General features: G+C 51.3%; 1 protein-coding gene and 1 long non-coding RNA gene across 2 annotated transcripts; both read right to left on the reverse strand.

The window, feature by feature from the left end:
- Window positions 1-214: 214 nt before the first annotated feature.
- On the reverse strand, window positions 215-13,513 carry LOC106112347 (uncharacterized; the record flags this gene model as incomplete). The annotated part of the gene is made up of 7 exons (XM_055805206.1): window positions 215-1,493; window positions 1,640-1,715; window positions 2,089-2,115; window positions 2,384-2,447; window positions 11,631-11,716; window positions 12,474-12,521; window positions 13,326-13,513. Coding segments are annotated over 7 exons (734 nt in total), but the record flags the coding sequence as incomplete, so codon positions are not given.
- On the reverse strand, window positions 8,005-11,160 carry LOC129784516 (uncharacterized). The gene is made up of 3 exons (XR_008747367.1): window positions 10,889-11,160; window positions 9,413-9,519; window positions 8,005-8,253 (listed from the first exon to the last, which is right to left on the reverse strand). It is a non-coding gene; the product is annotated as an uncharacterized LOC129784516 (long non-coding RNA).
- Window positions 13,514-18,644: the final 5,131 nt, after the last annotated feature.

Here is an 18,644-nt window from a genome sequence, read left to right on the forward strand (position 1 = left end):
GGGCCAGGTGAGTGTTCGGCAGGTCAGCAGCTTCTAGCAGCATAGGAATTGTAGCTTGGTTAAGAGAGCTTATGTATAAGCCTAAGAATCAAGTTAATTTACCCCAGTGGTTGCCTGACTGACAAATAATTATAATTTAAGTAACAAACTTGGTGACTGAGGAAGAAGTTGGAAGAATCGGTTAAATAAGTACAGGTCAAGGTTTGCACACAACGGTGGGGAAAGGTAAGACTTTATTAATCTGGTAATTGGTATTTTAAGATCTGATCCACACTCTCAAAGCTCTGCTGTTCTCCCGTTGTCTTCTAAATGCTGCTGCTTTCTTGAAAAAAACTGGAAATGAACAGCAAAATGCTGCCCTCCTAGTACAAATTTGCATGTATAGGTTTAGGTGGGGGCCAGTACATTTGCAGGCATACCTGTCATTCTGAAGAATAAGGACACAATTAATTACTACTGTGTGGTTTAAAACTATATACTCACATTTTCACATCTTGCTGATCACTGTGTACCCTTGGGTGGTAACCACTTGTATCTGCTGGGTGGAAGGAGTTGGTTTTTTGTTTTTAACTGTACTGTGTATTCATGTTTGTGGGAGGAGAGGTGATCTGTTTTAGAGCTTTTGGACTGCTTACAGTCCAGACTGCGATGCTTCAGCAAGCCTGTCTGCTGTCTGCCAGTGTGGTGGAGGAGGGCCACAGAGCTGTATGACCTGCGGAGCTTTCGCTGCTGGTTGTTCTGATTAGGTAATATCCATGGCAGGGCAGTTTCCCATTCAGGTGGTGCAGTTAACATAACGCCCATGGCCAAAGCGTCCGGTGCTGCTGAGGAGGAGCGATCCAGTATCTCTGCCCAAGTGCTGTGAGTGCAGCAAGGCTGTTGGAAGGTGTGCTTGTGGCTGCAGGAGATGCTCCACATAGGTCAGTCACATGCCAGCTGAAAGAGTGGCTGTGTGAAGCCCAAGGTCCCTCTTGAGCAGGTTTGGCACCTGTTACTCTGCAGCAAAGCAGCCACGTGCAGTGAGCAAACGTTCCTGCAAGCAACAATTACTACTTTCTGTAATTATGACAGCTTCTTGCTGTCCAAATACCCAGTGCTGCTGGCAACCACGTTTGTAAATTCTAAGAAGTTTCTGTTTGGGTATGAGCATCCCACACTGGCCTTGGAGAGCAGTATGGGGCACTTTGTATTTAAGAGAAACAAAACCAATTTTGAGTCTTTCCTTTAATGATACAGGCCTATTCACCTCTAAATTACAGAAACAACGTATTTGGTTCTGATCTCTCGAGGAATCTTAATATTCCAACATACTGCGCCGTCAAGATCAACAAAGCAGTTTCCTACCATTTTGCCAGCGAGCAATAGGACTGTCTTGAGACGAAGTTTCCTCGAACAAAAACCGAAGAGATCTTCAAGACTCAGTCCAAACAGCTCCATCACCATTACATCGTAGTCCCCTTCAGCTCCACACCACTTAATTGTGGGAAAGCCCACTAGAAACAGTTTATTCAGTGTAACAATTTGATTTATATACAAATCTTCAAGGTTCCCCAGAGAGTCACAACTGTGGTTTTTTGTACTCACAGGGAAGCTCAATATTTTATGCAACCTTCAGCCAAGGAAAAGGTGAAAAACTCACCACTGCTGAACACTTCATCATCTGTAAGCTGCCCATCCTTAGCATAAAGGACTCCAAATTTAAAATTCACTGGTCCCTGAGAAATAAAACCAAATATTATAGGATAAACAGGCAATCACACAAAAGACCTAAAATAATGTTTTCTCTAAGGACTTGTATATACATCTTTTGTGTACGTCCTACACATGGGAATATACACTTCATACCAGCTCCATTACATGCTCAAGTAGCAGATACCTAATACTTTACTTTTGATCACAGATTATGATTTTTTATGATATTACTAAGTTGGTCATCTATGAATATGATATATTATGCTGGCGCTTAAAATGATTTGCAATCTCAAATGTTGCACAGAAATACCACATTTTTTTACTGCAACAAGCAATTGATATCAAAGTCGTTCTACGTCACCAAGTGAGTGCTAGGAGTGAAAAGTTTACATTTACCTCTTGCTCTTCAAGAGCCAATAAATCCTGTAAACAAAACAGTATCTTTAGCACACCGGTACTGAAGATAGCATAAACCCCCCTGTAACATACTCGTATATTTGTTTAATTTCAAAGTAGCCAGTTCAACTGATAAAGACAGCTTCTTTTGTAACTGTAACCCTGCTCCTCATTATTATCCTGCTACAGAAAGAAACAAACCACTAGCATTTATAGGTAACAACTTACTTTTCCAGAAAATAATAAAAAGCCACAACCAAAAAAAAAAAAAAAAAAAAAAGTCATCACCTCCTACCTTCTGTATCTCAGGATGAAAAGTTTCCCTCTGGCTCTTCCCAAATTTGTCATGACTCACAGCACTGAAATGCAAATGAAATACTGCTTTATAGGAGAGCAAGTATACATTGCAACATTAAACCGCTAACTGGCTGTAGTTAGAACTGATTTCAACAAGAGTTGTTCAAAGAGCCTTGCTTATGTGGAATTTTTTGTGGAAGAGCCATTTATTTTCCACAATAGTAACCCCTAAGACTCCCTAAACTTCTTTTGGATTTTAAAAACAGAAAGAAGTAGGACCCTGCATGGAGATCAGGTTTAAGTGTACTGTATTTACTTATAAAGCACAGAATTTTATTCCATCATCCTTCACTTTGGCTTTATACATAATCGTTGTGAGCATTTTAGGAAGACTCAATAACCTATTCTATTTCATAAGCTTCTCTTCTATCTCTTTTAAAATAATTCAAGGCATGTCAAATGAAAAACGAGCCGTTCAGCATCAAGTTAACACCCCAAAGAGCCACAAGCAAGATCGACTGCCTCAATCAACAGAAATACCTAATTTATATAATTTCTTCCTAACTCATGTTTCTACATGGCTATTATTTTTGCCCATTTTTTCCCCTAGCATTAATTTCTGGAGGTGCGCAGCATGCCACAGAGTGCCAAATGCAGTCTGTCTGAGGCACACTGAGCTGACACGGAGGTCACATCTGATGCAGCACCTTTCCATCATCATTGCTTATGCTATGTCACCACGCGGACAGGATTTCCTGTAGTTCCCTTTGAAAGCAATTAAAATGCTAAAATTAGTTTACAAAAAAGCAGGTTTATCGTATAACTGAAATTCTTTGATATAGTTGGTGTTAGAGGAAAATGCCAGATCAGTGCTACTGTAGGCTGTACACCTCAGCTTTGTCCCCTGTATAGCCCAAACCAGGACTGCAAGCGAGTTCAGCTGATAGATGCTAGACAATAAAAGTTTAATATTAATAAGATTATGCCTGACAGTTCAAAGGAGCTTTTTAGAACAGGAGACCCTGACCTTTAGAAGGCTGAAACGATGGAGATTGTCTACTGTGATTACTCAGAACTGGGACGTATTGTCTACTGTGATTACTCAGAACTGGGACGTATGGAATCTGAAGCAATCATCCTTGAAAGAAGAAGCAAAATAGCGAAGTGATCAAGATACGGAACAACTTGTGCAGCCGACTGTCCGCTGGATAGGAACTGATAGAACTGATAGAAGATTTATTGTGGAATCAAGAGATTACGTAATGTTTAGGTAGATACTATAAATATGTGACTGAAAATCTTGTAAGCTTGTCAGTCTCTGCGGAGGTGACCCAATGCAGCTGGACTGATTAAAACATGCAAACCTAGAGTAACCCATAAGAGTTTGAGTCTCTTCTTTTACAGTCGGTACCTAGACTCACGCTGGCTGTGAACATGGTGAAATGGCAAAGGACTATCAGCCAGGCCCAAGGGAAGGCTCAAAGGCTGTAAAAGCTAAAGAATAGTCAGGGAAGGGATTTTAGTCCAAGCCCAAGCGGGCAAAAGGAGATGACGTTAGTCCTGCTGCCTGCAGGTGTGTGGGAAAATCACCTTGAGGTGGGAGGAATTCGAGAAAATTGCATCCTAACAGAAGCATAGTATTACGGAAAGCTTTTTTTAGGGTAGAATACAGCTACAGCCTGGAGGACGGTTGGCACGCACACAGTCTGTATCACCACAGTTCCCTAAGCAGCAGCTCAGCGCACACCGACAGCGGTGACGGAGGACGCGCTGAAGGCAAAAAGCCAAAAGCAAACCCCTCGAAGCCCAGAACCATTCTCAGGAACACAGGAGTTAAGCCTAAAATTGGTTGAAAGCTGCCTCCTACCTGCTCCCCCGCCACCTTTCCCCCTCCAATGTCAGCACATTTCCTCGCGATCCCTTTTCGCAAACAAAAGATGGATGCCTGTGGTATCAGCTTGGTACCGAAGCACCACGATGCGCTTGCTGGCTACATGCTCTCTTAGAAGGCTGATAGCTTCTCCGCACACAACAGCCGAGGCTTCCAGTGTCTCTGGCCTTCCCATGCCCTGTTAAACGTGAGGAAGGCAAAGACCGATAACATCTCGAGGGGGTCAGGAGGAAGTCAAGATGCACTACATTCAGAGCACAACGCGTTACCCAAAGGAATTACCACGACAGAACAAGAGGCAGGAACGATCGGTAGACAAGCAGATAACATGAACAGCAGTAATACCCAGTCAGACTTGCAGGACTTCCAGTTACTTCATCCCGCAACTTTGTATTGAATTTAGTTAAAAGGTATTCAGATTCTTAACGCTCATTCTGCTTTTATAACTGCTAGAGAAAGGTTAACACGTGACCTTGGCATTACAGTCAGAATTCAAGTACAAAATTCACGGCAAAGCTGTGCCTTGTCAAGTGACTTCCAAAGCAGGCTCTGGAGCCTTTCAACAAGACAGTCAAATCTGGAGTCCCAAGGGAACTCTGTGCCAGCTCCATCAGTACATCTGAGCTCTCTGACAAGTACACCACCATACAGAAATGTAAGTGGGTTTATACCTCAGGCTCATTAACAATCTAGAAAAATAATACTGCCCGACCGGACGTGCTGCGTAACCACGAGGCACCACCAATTCCTCCCTGGCTGTTGCCCAAGCCGCAGCGCAGCACTCGGAAGCAGCGGGCACATGGAGCCTCGTGGACCCTCGGCGAGTACAAAAGTTATCCCTTCGTAGTCAGCAGTCCGACTCACAAGCACAAGGCACACGGGGAAAAGTAACATCTAGACTGACCTTCAGTTTAGCTCCCCTTGATTTGTCAACGTACAATTCTCAATGAACCTAGATACAAAGAAAAAACAAATGAGCCCCGTTTCACTGGGAAGCAAATCAAAAGGCCTCTTCCCCTCGGCTGCTCTGGCCCAGGAGCTGTCACGACACAGGACCAGCGAGACACCTGAGCTCCTGCCTCCCAACCCTCCCCAGTAGCTAAGCGCTTGCTGTTTGTAATACTTTTTAGAGAAATCAACAATGGGGAGGGGGGGGGGGGGCGGAGTCCGCCGCCGGCTTTCTTTTCCTTCTTTTGCCCGCTCGCAGGGGCGGGAAGAGGCTCCTGAGCCACGCCCCTGCGACAGCGTTACAGAAAACCCCAAGGCAGCCTCTGCGGCCCGCGGGGGCCGGCAGCCCCAGTCGGCTGCCACGGCTCAGGTCAGCGGCTGGGGGAAAGACAAAGCGCCGCGCAGAGCTGCGGCGGCTGCAGCGGCTGCCCGGGCAGCCCGGAGGCGGCGGAGGGGGGCGGCAGAGCGCCGCGGGCCGACCCCTCTCCCGGGCCCCGCCGCCACGAGGGAGCACCGGGGCCGCCCCACCGCCGCTACTCGCCTCCTCGCCGAGGTAGCGGCGCAGCTCCGAGACAAAAAAAAAAACAAACCACAACCAAAAAAATGCAGCCCCGTGAGGAGCCCGCTGACCACCGTCCCTGCCGGGGAGACGAGAACCGGCGGCAGCCCCGCCGGTCCCGGGCCGGGCCGCCCGCCTGCCTCAGCCCGCCCGCCGCCGGCACCAGGCGCTCCCTGCCGCGGCCGAGCGCCGGGCCGCCACATCCCCCCGACTCGGCCGCTGCCCGCCGGCCCCCGCCCGCCCTCAGCCCGAGCGCTCACCCACCGCGCCGCCGCACGTCCCGGCCCGAAACTCTTCCAGGCTCCCGGCGAAGGCTCCGCACCTCCACGGCCGCTCCAGCGCGCCGCGCGGGCCGGAAATGAACCCACCTTCCGGGGGCCGTACGCGTAGCCCATACGTACGAGGCCGGAAGCCCCGCCCCTTTGGCGTCAAGCCGTTTCTGCGCATGCGCTGCCCGGTTGGTGGAGCGCTGCTGCCATCTAGCGAAATAAAAATGGGTACTGCAGCCGGCCCTGTTGGTGGAGCGCTGCTGCCATCTAGCGAAACATAAATGGGTACTGCAGCCGGCCCTGTTGGTGAATCGCTGCTGCCATCTAGCGAAATATATTTGGGTACTGCAGCCACCCGGTTGGTGGAGCGCTGCTGCCACCTAGCGAAACTTAATTGGGTACTGCAGCCGGCCCTGTTGGTGCAGCGCTGCTGCCACCTAGCGAAATAAAAATGGGTACTGCAGCCGGCCCTGTTGGTGGAGCGCTGCTGCCACCTAGCGAAATAAAAATGGGTACTGCAGCCGGCCCTGTTGGTGGAGCGCTGCTGCCATCTAGCGAAATATAAAAGGGTACTGCAGCCGGCCCTGTTGGTGGTTCTCTGCTGCCCTCTAGCGAAAGATATTTGGGTACTGCAGCCGGCCCTGTTGGTGGAGCGCTGCTGCCACCTAGCGAAATATAAATGGGAACTGCAGCCGGCCCCTTTGGTGGAGCGCTGCTGCCACCTAGCAAAATATAAATGGGAACTGCAGCCGGCCCTGTGGGTGGAGCGCTGCTGCCATCTAGCGAAATATAACTGGGCACTGCAGCCGGCCCTGTTGGTGGAGCGCTGCTGCCATCTAGCGAAATACAATTGGGTACTGCAGCCGCCCGGTTGGTGGAGCTCCTTTCCTGCTATTTTGTGACTTGTGTTGGAAGTGCCTTGCACCAGGTTCTAGTATTAAGGCAGAAAGCCCCAGGGCCTCGTACCTCTGGGTGGCTCATGCTGTGTCACACCAGCTGTGGTGCCTTCCCGCTTTACAAATGCAATCAGTTTTGGCAAGCTTACAAAACTAGTGCTTTATCAGGAAGGTGTCTTTCGGTTTCAGCTTACCCATTTCTACTTTTCATATGCCTACATCGCAAGAAAAAGAAAGGGTTTTGCTTCTCAGGTTTGCTCCAGTTACTCGGCAATTCAGGCATGACCACAGCAGAGCTGTTTTCCTACAGTTTCCAGAACCCTCCCTCCCCTCCCTAGAGAGGGCTATGTGCAGGGCAAAGCGGACACCAAGAGTAGAGACGACTGAGTAAAGTTACCAACGGGCACGTGGTGCCTTCCTCGACGCAAGGGACTGATTTCAGGTTTTCTATGCTTGGATGACTTTTGCAGCTCAGAGTTTGGTTAAATCTACTCGTGGGGCAGCACTTGAACGTCTGTTGAGTGATTTCATACTGGACAACAGCAGCCACACCAAGACAAAAGTCTCCTCGGGGACAGACACGATAGCAGACTTCGTGTGGGCTGACCTCACCTTTTGCTTGCAACCGGCACCTTATTTTGCAAAGGAATCTTTGAAACCCTCTTTCTTTGAGACAAGGGACTGTAAGGGCCAAGGGCCAAAGCAGCCACGCTGCAGCCTGGAGCCTGACGGTGGCTTCTCAGGTTCCAGCAATGGCTGTGGAGCACAGCTCTTGTGTCACCAAGCAGAGCGCCTGACACCCTGAAGTGCCTCGGCGCCCCGGGGGTGTGAAGCCTCTGTCTGGGGATCAGGCAGCCTCCCACCACAGGTCTTGCTGAGCTACAATGACTCTGCAGAGGCTGTAAAATTGTCTCGGAGTGCTGTGCTGCTTAAGATGAAAGCGCTTCCGATAGCTCAAGCTAGCCCACCCACTCAGCTCTTACGAGCTGTACCTCCATATGCAATGGGAAGAAGTATTTAACGCAGTAACTCCAACTCTAGGCTTGGCACCCAAACCCGTAGATCAAACAGTCCATTTATTCTTATTATTGGAAGTCTCCTTCCTCCCCTCCAAAGCCTGTCGTGCTTCCCTCCCAGGGCGAGGGCCCTACTCGTCTCGCATATCCAGCAAGCAGCCTCTCGAGTGCAGTTTCCACAGGCACATCTTCTTGATCCGGCAGGTCAACGTAGGTATCTAGCGTCTGATCGTCGATACCGGGATCAATCGCACAGAAAGCAGTCTTCAGATCATCTGCCTTCCCCTCTCTGTTCCAAAACAACACAGTCACCATTACGTTGTGGTATGTGAAAAGAACATTTACTTACTTGTGTCACACTGAGAATCCATGTTGCCCGAAATGCAGAGCAGAGATGTCTTTTGATACAGTCATCTATGCCTCTACTAGCATCCCGTTGTTAAACAAATGTGCAATAAAGACTGGTGAATGCTAAACGTCAAACTGACCGGAAGTTAAGAAATCTTAGATTCATGATAACCTGGGAAGACCTTAATTTCACTCTATTGTGCATTGATATCCCTTATTACAGAACTGTACTTCTTGCTAATCCAGTGCCCACGTTGGACAGGATTTCACTTCACAGGCACCTGCCCACCTCTGGCGTTCTCCTCGGTGCTCGGTGTGGCACCAGACTTTTTTTCAATGCAGTAATTGCCTCTTGTTTTGAGGTGGAATTATTTCTCAGATTTGCACCAGTTGTCAGTCCTATTTGCTCTTCCCACTCCTCAGAACCAGTCTCTGAAGATGTACAGGATTTTACCGCTATTTTTGGAGAGCTGAGGAGTGTGGATAACTGGCTAGCTCAAAAAGTTCACATAAACATAGTCTAGCTGACTGGACAAAGATGCGCATCGCTCTCAGCTTATCTGAAGTAAAGCAAAAATACGCTGTCTTTGGCTGTTCTTGTTACACAATAACGGAAGATTTCGGTGGGAAAAGAATGTTGCAGGTGGGAACAGATAACTACAGAAGAGAAACTAGGGATGGGCTTGATATTTAGGCAACTCACCAATAATGAGCTTAACTTTTGCAATACGTATGAGCTAATTATAACAAGGCATAAAAGGTGACTGTAAGGTACAATAAACGAAGTCTGCTGATCACTCATATTGATTGACTGTGTCTTCCCTCCGTCGCGACAGAGGAGCACTGTACCGAAGGGGATTAGTGGTACAACTGATCTCTGCTCGCTGTCTGCCACGCCAAAGTTCTTTGGGTCGGGGACTGCTGCTCGCAGTGTTCCGCAGAGCCGGGCTCAGCCAGGTCTCGGCATTCACTGCAACGGGCACAGCTCTGTAGCGCAGGGAGGCCTGCGCTGGCCACGCACACTGCGTCCACTGCGGGGTTCCCTCTGCACGCACGGTCCTGAGCTACTGTCCCCATCAGCCCCTTCCCTCCATACTTACAGTAGATCTCCCAGCTTGTTCTTCAGCTGGCTCAGATACTCCTGCTTCTCCCTGACATCCTGGCTCCGGGGCTTGGCCACGAAAGCTTCAGCGCTCCCCTCCTCCTTCTGAAAGAAATTACAGCTGTGTTAGCACTGAACATGTGTTCCGGTCTGCATTAGAGCTGCCTCTCAATGTGCACGAAAATAACGCGGCTCTCCTAGAAATGGAATTTCCATGTGAAAAGTGGAAATAGAGAGAAAGAATATGGGAAAAACTCCCATCACAGAAAAGGCACAAGCTTGCACTGCCATTGTCTGCAGAGGGCCTTCAGGTGTTAGAGCTTGTGGTGGGCACTCCAGCTTTGTAAGTCTGATAAACCTAGCTAGTCTTATAAAACTAATTTAATCCCTAATTTAATCCCATTCTCCTGAAAAGGAAAGAGCCAATCCAAGAACTAGTTGATGCAAGCAGGTACAGCACTGAAGACCTCATTGACAACTTATCCTTATTCAAAGAATTAAACTGACGTTACTTAGGTTTTAGGGATTAGAGATTTAATTAAGGATTACATTTGCTTTAGGGATTTAGGGATTATATTAGGGATAGGTCTTTTGTGTGGGTCTCGCAGTACTACAAAACACATCTGTCAGCACCTTTGCAACTTGTCTCGAGTGCTCCAGGGTGGAAAAAAAATGGGACTCTCTGAGAGGTTCTGCCCAACAAAACCAGAAAAGGAAAGATCTTCCTTGGAAATACCTTTCAGGAATGGCAGGGAAAACGGTTCAAGCTTCTGGAAAGGCTGAGGAAAAGATGTCGAAGGATCAAAGAAATGCTACTCTATCCCAGAGAGAACCTCTGGATACAGTCGTGCTTAGTATGACGTGAAGAATTCTTGCAACGCTTCCTTGTCCCTGTATCATTGCCTGCTTCCCCCATGTGCTGGGGTACGGTGCAATGGGACATTGTGAGTTGAATGAACTTCCTCATGCCACAAGAAGCAGTCATTCCTTACAATGTAGTCTTGCTACTTAGTCATTCTAGTGCTTGTCTGCATTAATCTCGTCAGCAGAGAAGTAACCCGGGAAAACCCAAATACTGCTCTGCTGGACACTTCCCAGTCACGGCCACCAGTACCGGGGCAGGGAGAGGGGAGGAGGATGAGGCTTTTCAGCAGCAGGAAGCTGTTACTTTGGCTTGGCCATATAGCGCAGCATTAGCAGGGGCTCGAGCCCACTAGAAATACCTGCATGTCCGGTGGTTCACGTGGCATCATTGTAAAGTGTGGCTACTTCAGCTATGTCTTCAGTATGCTCACCGTTTCAGCTTTTCTAGTGCACCTGAGTTTCCCTGGCTTGAAATTTTTCAGTGTTTACACTAAGAAGAAGGTGAATATTGAAGACACCGGCCACGAAAGTAATTCTCCCACCTTCCTAATGGGTATTTATTACCAATTAATCTCAGTGGAAACAAGCAGTGAAGAAAGCTTCCACATACCCATGCAGGGAAGCCATTTCCCTCTCTTAGAGCTCCCGTTGCTATTTCTTCCAGAAGCACATCCACCAGCTGACTGCTGGTCTTCCCCTCAGCCAGAGAACCCCACTGGTCAGCTCCGCCTGGAAATCACCTCTGCAACAGCAAAAAGACACCGAGCTGCTAGGAGAATGTGCCCACACATACTGGTTTTGTGTGAATCCCACTAGGAGCCTAAGGATAGATACAGATCTCCAGGCATGTGGTTGGTCTCCTAAGCTGTCTAAGGCAAAATGGAATACCCTGCAAGCACCTCTCAGGCCACTCCTAAAAGCCTAGGAGAAAATGGGGTGTTGCAGGTGGGCTTAGGGGTTGGGGTTAGGGGTGTGGGAAAATCACCCTGAGGTGGGGGGAACTCGAGAAAATTGCGTCCTAACGGAAGCATAATATTACGGAAAGCTTTTTTTAGGGTAGAATACAGCTATAGCCTGGAGGACGGCTGGCACGCACACAGTCTGTATCACCACAGTTCCCTAAGCAGCAGCTCAGCGCACACCGACAGCGGTGACGGAGGACGCGCTGAAGGCAAAAAGCCAAAAGCAAACCCCTCGAAGCCCAGAACCGTGCTCAGGAACACAGGAGTTAAGCCTAAAACCGGTTGAAAGCTGCCTCCTACCTGTTCTCCCGCCACCTTTCCCCCTCCAACGTCAGCACCTTTCCTCGCGATCCCTTTTCGCAAACAAAAGACGGACGCCTGCGGTCTCAGCTCGGTACCGAAGCACCACGATGCGCTTGCCGGCTGCATGCTCTCTCACAAGGCTGACAGCTTCTCTGCACGCAACAGCCGAGGCCCTGTGAAAGGGGAGGAAGGCAAACACCGATAACATCTCGCAGGGGTCAGGAGGAAGTCAGGATGCACTTCAGTCAGAGCCCAACGCCTTACCCAAAGGAATTACCACAGCAGAACAAGAGGCAGGAGCGATCAGTAGACAGGCAGAAAACACGCACGGCAGCGATACCCACATCAGACTGGCAGGATGCTTCCAGTCGCTTCACCCCGCAGCTTTGTTTTGAATTTAGTTCAAAGGTAATCAGATTCTTAACGCTCATTCTGCTTTTAATAGCTGCTGGAGAAAGGCTAACACGTGGCATTGGCATTACAGTCGGAATTCCAGTATAAAAATCACGGCAAAGCCGTGCTTTGTCAAGCGACTTTCAAAGCAGGCTCTGGAGCCTTTCAACGAGACAGTCAAATCTGGAGTCCCGAGGGAACTCTGTGCCAGCTCCATCAGTACATCTGAGCTCTCTGACAAAGTACACCGCCATACAGAAACGTAAGTGGGTTTATACCTCGGGCTCATTTACAATCTAGAAAAATAATACTGCCCGACCGGACGCGCTGCTTCAAGCGCCTAGCAGGCCTGGCTGCGTAACCACGAGGGATCGACAATTCCTCCCCGGCCGTTGCCCGAGCCGCAGCGCAGCACTCGGAAGCAGCGGGCACACGGAGCCTCGCGGGCCCTCGGCAAGTACAAAGGTTATCCCTCCGTAGTCAGCAGTCCGACTCACAAGCACAATGCACACGGGGAAAAGTAACATCTCGACTGACCTTCGGTTCCGCTCCCCTTGATTTGTCAATGTACAATTCCAGACGAACCTAGGGACAAAGGAAAAACAAAAGAGCCCCGTTTCACTGGGAAGCAAATCAAAAGGCCTCTTCCCCTCGGCTGCTCCGGCCCCGTAGCTGACTGTCACGACACAAGATCAGCCAGACACCTGAGTAGCTGCTGCCTCCCAGCCCATCCCGGTGGTTAAACGCTTGCGGAGAAATCAGCAGTCGGGGGCGACGGGTGGGGATTCTGCTACCGGCTTTCTTTTCTTGCCTTTGCCCGCTCCCAGGGGCGGGAAGAGGCTCCTGAGCCACCCCCCCCCCGCGACAGCGTTACCGCAGGCCCCGAGGCAGCCTCTCTGCGGCCCGCGGGGGCCGGCAGCCCCAGCCGCCTGCCACGGCTCAGGCCAGCGGCTGGGGGAAAGACAAAGCCCCGCGCAGAGCTGCGGCGGCTGCCCGGGCAGCCCGGAGGCGGCGGCGGGTGGGCGGCGGGGCGGCGCGGGCCGACCCCTCTCTCCCGGGCGCCGCCGCCACAAGCGAGCACCGGGGCCGCCCCGCCGCCGCTCCTCGCCGAGGTAGCGGCGCGGCTCCGAGAGAAAAAAAAAAAAAAAAACAAACACCCACCCACCCAAAAAAGGGCAGCCCCGTGAGGAGCCCGCTGACCACCGTCCCTGCCGGGGAGACGAGAACCGGCGGCAGCCCCGCCGGTCCCGGGCCGGGCCGCCTGCCTGCCTCAGCCCGCCCGCCGCCGGCACCAGGCGCTCCCTGCCGCGGCCGAGCGCCGGCCCGCCACATCCCCCCGACTCGGCCGCTGCCCGCCGGCCCCCGCCCACCCTCAGCCCGAGCGCTCACCCAGCGCGCCGCCGCACGTCCCGGCCCGAAACTCTTCCAGGTTCCCGGCGAAGGCTCCGCACCTCCACAGCCACTCCAGCGCGCCGCGCGGGCCGGAAATGAACCCACCTTCCGGGGCCGTATGCGTAGCCCATACGTACGAGCCGGAAGCCCCGCCCCTTTGGCGTCACGTCGTTTCTGCGCATGCGCTGCCCGATTGTTGGAGCGCTGCTGCCATCTAGCGAAATATATTTGGGTACTGCAGCCGGCCCTGTTGGTGGAGCGCTGCTGCCATCTAGCGAAATAAAAATGGGTACTGCAGCCACCCGGTTGGTGGAGCGCTGCTGCCACCTAGCGAAACTTAATTGGGTACTGCAGCCGGCCCGGTTGGTGGAGCGCTGCTGCCACCTAGCGAAAGATATTTGGGTACTGCAGCCGGCCCTTTTGGTGGAGCGCTGCTGCCATCTAGCGAAATATAAAAGGGTACTGCAGCCGGCCCTGTTGGTGGAGCGCTGCTGCCACCTAGCGAAACTTAATTGGGTACTGCAGCCGGCCCGGTTGGTGGATCGCTGCTGCCATCTAGCGAAATATATTTGGGTACTGCAGCCGGCCCGGTTGGTGGATCGCTGCTGCCATCTAGCGAAAGATATTTGGGTACTGCAGCCGGCCCTGTTGGTGGAGCGCTGCTGCCATCTAGCGAAATATAAATGGGTACTGCAGCCGCCCGGTTGGTGGAGCGCTGCTGCCATCTAGCGAAATATAATTGGGTACTGCAGCCGGCCCTGTTGGTGCAGCGCTGCTGCCATCTAGCGAAACATAAATGGGTACTGCAGCCGGCCCTGTTGGTGAATCGCTGCTGCCATCTAGCGAAATATATTTGGGTACTGCAACCGGCCCTGTTGGTGGATCGCTGCTGCCACCTAGCGAAAGATATTTGGGTACTGCAGCCGGCCCTTTTGGTGGAGCGCTGCTGCCACCTAGCGAAATAAAAATGGGTACTGCAGCCGGGCCTGTTGGTGGAGCGCTGCTGCCACCTAGCGAAATAAAAATGGGTACTGCAGCCGGGCCTGTTGGTGGAGCGCTGCTGCCACCTAGCGAAATATATTTGGGTACTGCAGCCACCCGGTTGGTGGAGCGCTGCTGCCACCTAGCGAAATAAAAATGGGTACTGCAGCCGGCCCTGTTGGTGGATCGCTGCTGCCACCTAGCGAAATATAAATGGGTACTGCAGCCGGCCCTGTTGGTGGAGCGCTGCTGCCATCTAGCGAAATATATTTGGGTACTGCAGCCGGCCCGGTTGGTGGATCTCTGCTGCCCTCTAGCGAAATATATTTGGGTACTGCAGCCGGCCCTGTTGGTGGAGCGCTGCTGCCATCTAGCGAAATATAAAAGGGTACTGCAGCCGGCCCTGTTGGTGGAGCGCTGCTGCCACCTAGCGAAATATAAATGGGTACTGCAACCGGCCCTGTGGGTGGATCGCTGCTGCCATCTAGCGAAATATATTTGGGTACTGCAGCCGGCCCTGTTGGTGGATCGCTGCTGCCATCTAGCGAAATATATTTGGGTACTGCAGCCGGCCCTGTTGGTGGAGCGCTGCTGCCACCTAGCGAAATATAATTGGGTACTGCAGCCGGGCCTGTTGGTGCAGCGCTGCTGCCACCTAGCGAAATATAAATGGGTACTGCAGCCGGCCCTGTTGGTGGATCGCTGCTGCCACCTAGCGAAATATATTTGGGTACTGCAACTGACCCTGTTGGTGGAGCGCTGCTGCCACCTAGCGAAATAAAAATGGGTACTGCAGCCACCCGGTTGGTGGAGCGCTGCTGCCACCTAGCGAAAGATATTTGGGTACTGCAGCCGGCCCTTTTGGTGGAGCGCTGCTGCCACCTAGCGAAACTTAATTGGGCACTGCAGCCGGCCCGGTTGGTGGATCGCTGCTGCCATCTAGCGAAATATATTTGGGTACTGCAGCCGGCCCGGTTGGTGGATCGCTGCTGCCATCTAGCGAAAGATATTTGGGTACTGCAGCCGGCCCTGTTGGTGGAGCGCTGCTGCCATCTTGCGAAATGTAATTGGGTACTGCAGCCGGCCCTGTTGGTGGATCGCTGCTGCCATCTAGCGAAATATAATCGCGTACTGCAGCCGCCCGGTTAATGGAGCGCTGCTGCCATCTAGCGAAATGTAATTGGGTGCTGCGGCCGCCCGGTTGGTGGAGCGCTGCTGCCACCTAGCGAAACTTAATTGAGTACTGCAGCCGGCCCTGTTGGTGGAGCGCTGCTGCCACCTAGCGAAAGATATTTGGGTACTGCAGCCGGCCCTTTTGGTGGAGCGCTGCTGCCACCTAGCGAAATAAAAATGGGTACTGCAGCCGGGCCTGTTGGTGGAGCGCTGCTGCCACCTAGCGAAATAAAAATGGGTACTGCAGCCGGGCCTGTTGGTGGAGCGCTGCTGCCACCTAGCGAAATTTATTTGGGTACTGCAGCCACCCGGTTGGTGGAGCGCTGCTGCCACCTAGCGAAATAAAAATGGGTACTGCAGCCGGCCCTGTTGGTGGATCGCTGCTGCCACCTAGCGACATATAAGTGGGTACTGCAGCCGCCTTGGTTGTGGGTTAGGGTTAGGGTTAGGGTTAGGGTTAGGGTTAGGGTTAGGGTTAGGGTTAGGGTTAGGGTTAGGGTTAGGGTTAGGGTTAGGGTTAGGGTTAGGGTTAGGGTTAGGGTTAGGGTTAGGGTTAGGGTTAGGGTTAGGGTTAGGGTTAGGGTTAGGGTTAGGGTTAGGGTTAGGGTTAGGGTTAGGGTTAGGGTTAGGGTTAGGGTTAGGGTTAGGGTTAGGGTTTAGGGTTAGGGTTAGGGTTAGGGTTAGGGTTAGGGTTAGGGTTAGGGTTAGGGTTAGGGTTAGGGTTAGGGTTAGGGTTAGGGTTAGGGTTAGGGTTAGGGTTAGGGTTAGGGTTAGGGTTAGGGTTAGGGTTAGGGTTAGGGTTAGGGTTAGGGTTAGGGTTAGGGTTAGGGTTAGGGGTTAGGGTTAGGGTTAGGGTTAGGGTTAGGGTTAGGGTTAGGGTTAGGGTTAGGGTTAGGGTTAGGGTTAGGGTTAGGGTTAGGGTTAGGGTTAGGGTTAGGGTTAGGGTTAGGGTTAGGGTTAGGGTTAGGGTTAGGGTTAGGGTTAGGGTTAGGGTTAGGGTTAGGGTTAGGGTTAGGGTTAGGGTTAGGGTTAGGGTTAGGGTTAGGGTTAGGGTTAGGGTTAGGGTTAGGGTTAGGGTTAGGGGTTAGGGTTAGGGTTAGGGTTAGGGTTAGGGTTAGGGTTAGGGTTAGGGTTAGGGTTAGGGTTAGGGTTAGGGTTAGGGTTAGGGTTAGGGTAGGGTTAGCCTCTTAGGGTTAGGGTTAGGGTTAGGGTTAGGGTTAGGGTTAGGGTTAGCCTCTTAGGGTTAGGGTTAGGGTTAGGGTTAGGGTTAGGGTTAGGGTTAGGGTTAGGGTTAGGGTTAGGGTTAGGGTTAGGGTTAGGGTTAGGGTTAGGGTTAGGGTTAGGGTTAGGGTTAGGGTTAGGGTTAGGGTTAGGGTTAGGGTTAGGGTTAGGGTTAGGGTTAGGGTTAGGGTTAGGGTTAGGGTTAGGGTTAGGGTTAGGGTTAGGGTTAGGGTTAGGGTTAGGGTTAGGGTTAGGGTTAGGGTTAGGGTTAGGGTTAGGGTTAGGGTTAGGGTTAGGGTTAGGGTTAGGGTTAGGGTTAGGGTTAGCCTCTTAGGGTTAGGGTTAGGGTTAGGGTTAGGGTTAGGGTTAGGGTTAGCCTCTTAGGGTTAGGGTTAGGGTTAGGGTTAGGGTTAGGGTTAGGGTTAGGGTTAGGGTTAGGGTTAGGGTTAGGTTAGGTTAGGGTTAGGGTTAGGGTTAGGGTTAGGGTTAGGGTTAGGGTTAGGGTTAGGGTTAGGGTTAGGGTTAGGGTTAGGGTTAGGGTTAGGGTTAGGGTTAGGGTTAGGGTTAGGGTTAGGGTTAGGGTTAGGGTTAGGGTTAGGGTTAGGGTTAGGGGTTAGGGTTAGGGTTAGGGTTAGGGTTAGGGTTAGGGTTAGGGTTAGGGTTAGGGTTAGGGTTAGGGTTAGGGTTAGGGTTAGGGTTAGGGTTAGGGTTAGGGTTAGGGTTAGGGTTAGGGTTAGGGTTAGGGTTAGGGTTAGGGTTAGGGTTAGGGTTAGGGTTAGGGTTAGGGTTAGGGTTAGGGTTAGGGTTAGGGTTAGGGTTAGGGTTAGGGTTAGGGTTAGGGTTAGGGTTAGGGTTAGGGTTAGGGTTAGGGTTAGGGTTAGGGTTAGGGTTAGGGTTAGGGTTAGGGTTAGGGTTAGGGTTAGGGTTAGGGTTAGGGTTAGGGTTAGGGTTAGGGTTAGGGGTTAGGGTTAGGGTTAGGGTTAGGGTTAGGGTTAGGGTTAGGGTTAGGGTTAGGGTTAGGGTTAGGGTTAGGGTTAGGGGTAGGGTTAGGGTTAGGGTTAGGGTTAGGGTTAGGGTTAGGGGTTAGGGTTAGGGTTAGGGTTAGGGTTAGGGTTAGGGTTAGGGTTAGGGTTAGGGTTAGGGTTAGGGTTAGGGTTAGGGTTAGGGTTAGGGTTAGGGTTAGGGTTAGGGTTAGGGTTAGGGTTAGGGTTAGGGTTAGGGTTAGGGTTAGGGTTAGGGTTAGGGTTAGGGTTAGGGTTAGGGTTAGGGTTAGGGTTAGGGTTAGGGTTAGGGTTAGGGGTTAGGGTTAGGGTTAGGGTTAGGGTTAGGGTTAGGGTTAGGGTTAGGGTTAGGGTTAGGGTTAGGGTTAGGGTTAGGGTTAGGGTTAGGGTTAGGGTTAGGGTTAGGGTTAGGGTTAGGGTTAGGGTTAGGGTTAGGGTTAGGGTTAGGGTTAGGGGTTAGGGTTAGGGTTAGGGTTAGGGTTAGGGTTAGGGTTAGGGTTGGGTTAGGGTTAGGGTTAGGGTTAGGGTTAGGGTTAGGGTTAGGGTTAGGGTTAGGGTTAGGGTTAGGGTTAGGGTTAGGGTTAGGGTTAGGGTTAGGGTTAGGGTTAGGGTTAGGGTTAGGGTTAGGGTTAGGGTTAGGGTTAGGGTTAGGGTTAGGGTTAGGGTTAGGGTTAGGGTTAGGGTTAGGGTTAGGGTTAGGGTTAGGGTTAGGGTTAGGGTTAGGGTTAGGGTTAGGGTTAGGGTTAGGGTTAGGGTTAGGGTTAGGGTTAGGGTTAGGGTTAGGGTTAGGGTTAGGGTTAGGGTTAGGGTTAGGGTTAGGGTTAGGGTTAGGGTTAGGGTTAGGGTTAGGGTTAGGGTTAGGGTTAGGGTTAGGGTTAGGGTTAGGGTTAGGGTTAGGGTTAGGGTTAGGGTTAGGGTTAGGGTTAGGGTTAGGGTTAGG

Source organism: Falco peregrinus, chromosome 5 (genome assembly GCF_023634155.1).
Source record: "Falco peregrinus isolate bFalPer1 chromosome 5, bFalPer1.pri, whole genome shotgun sequence".
Classification (NCBI taxonomy): domain Eukaryota; kingdom Metazoa; phylum Chordata; class Aves; order Falconiformes; family Falconidae; genus Falco; species Falco peregrinus.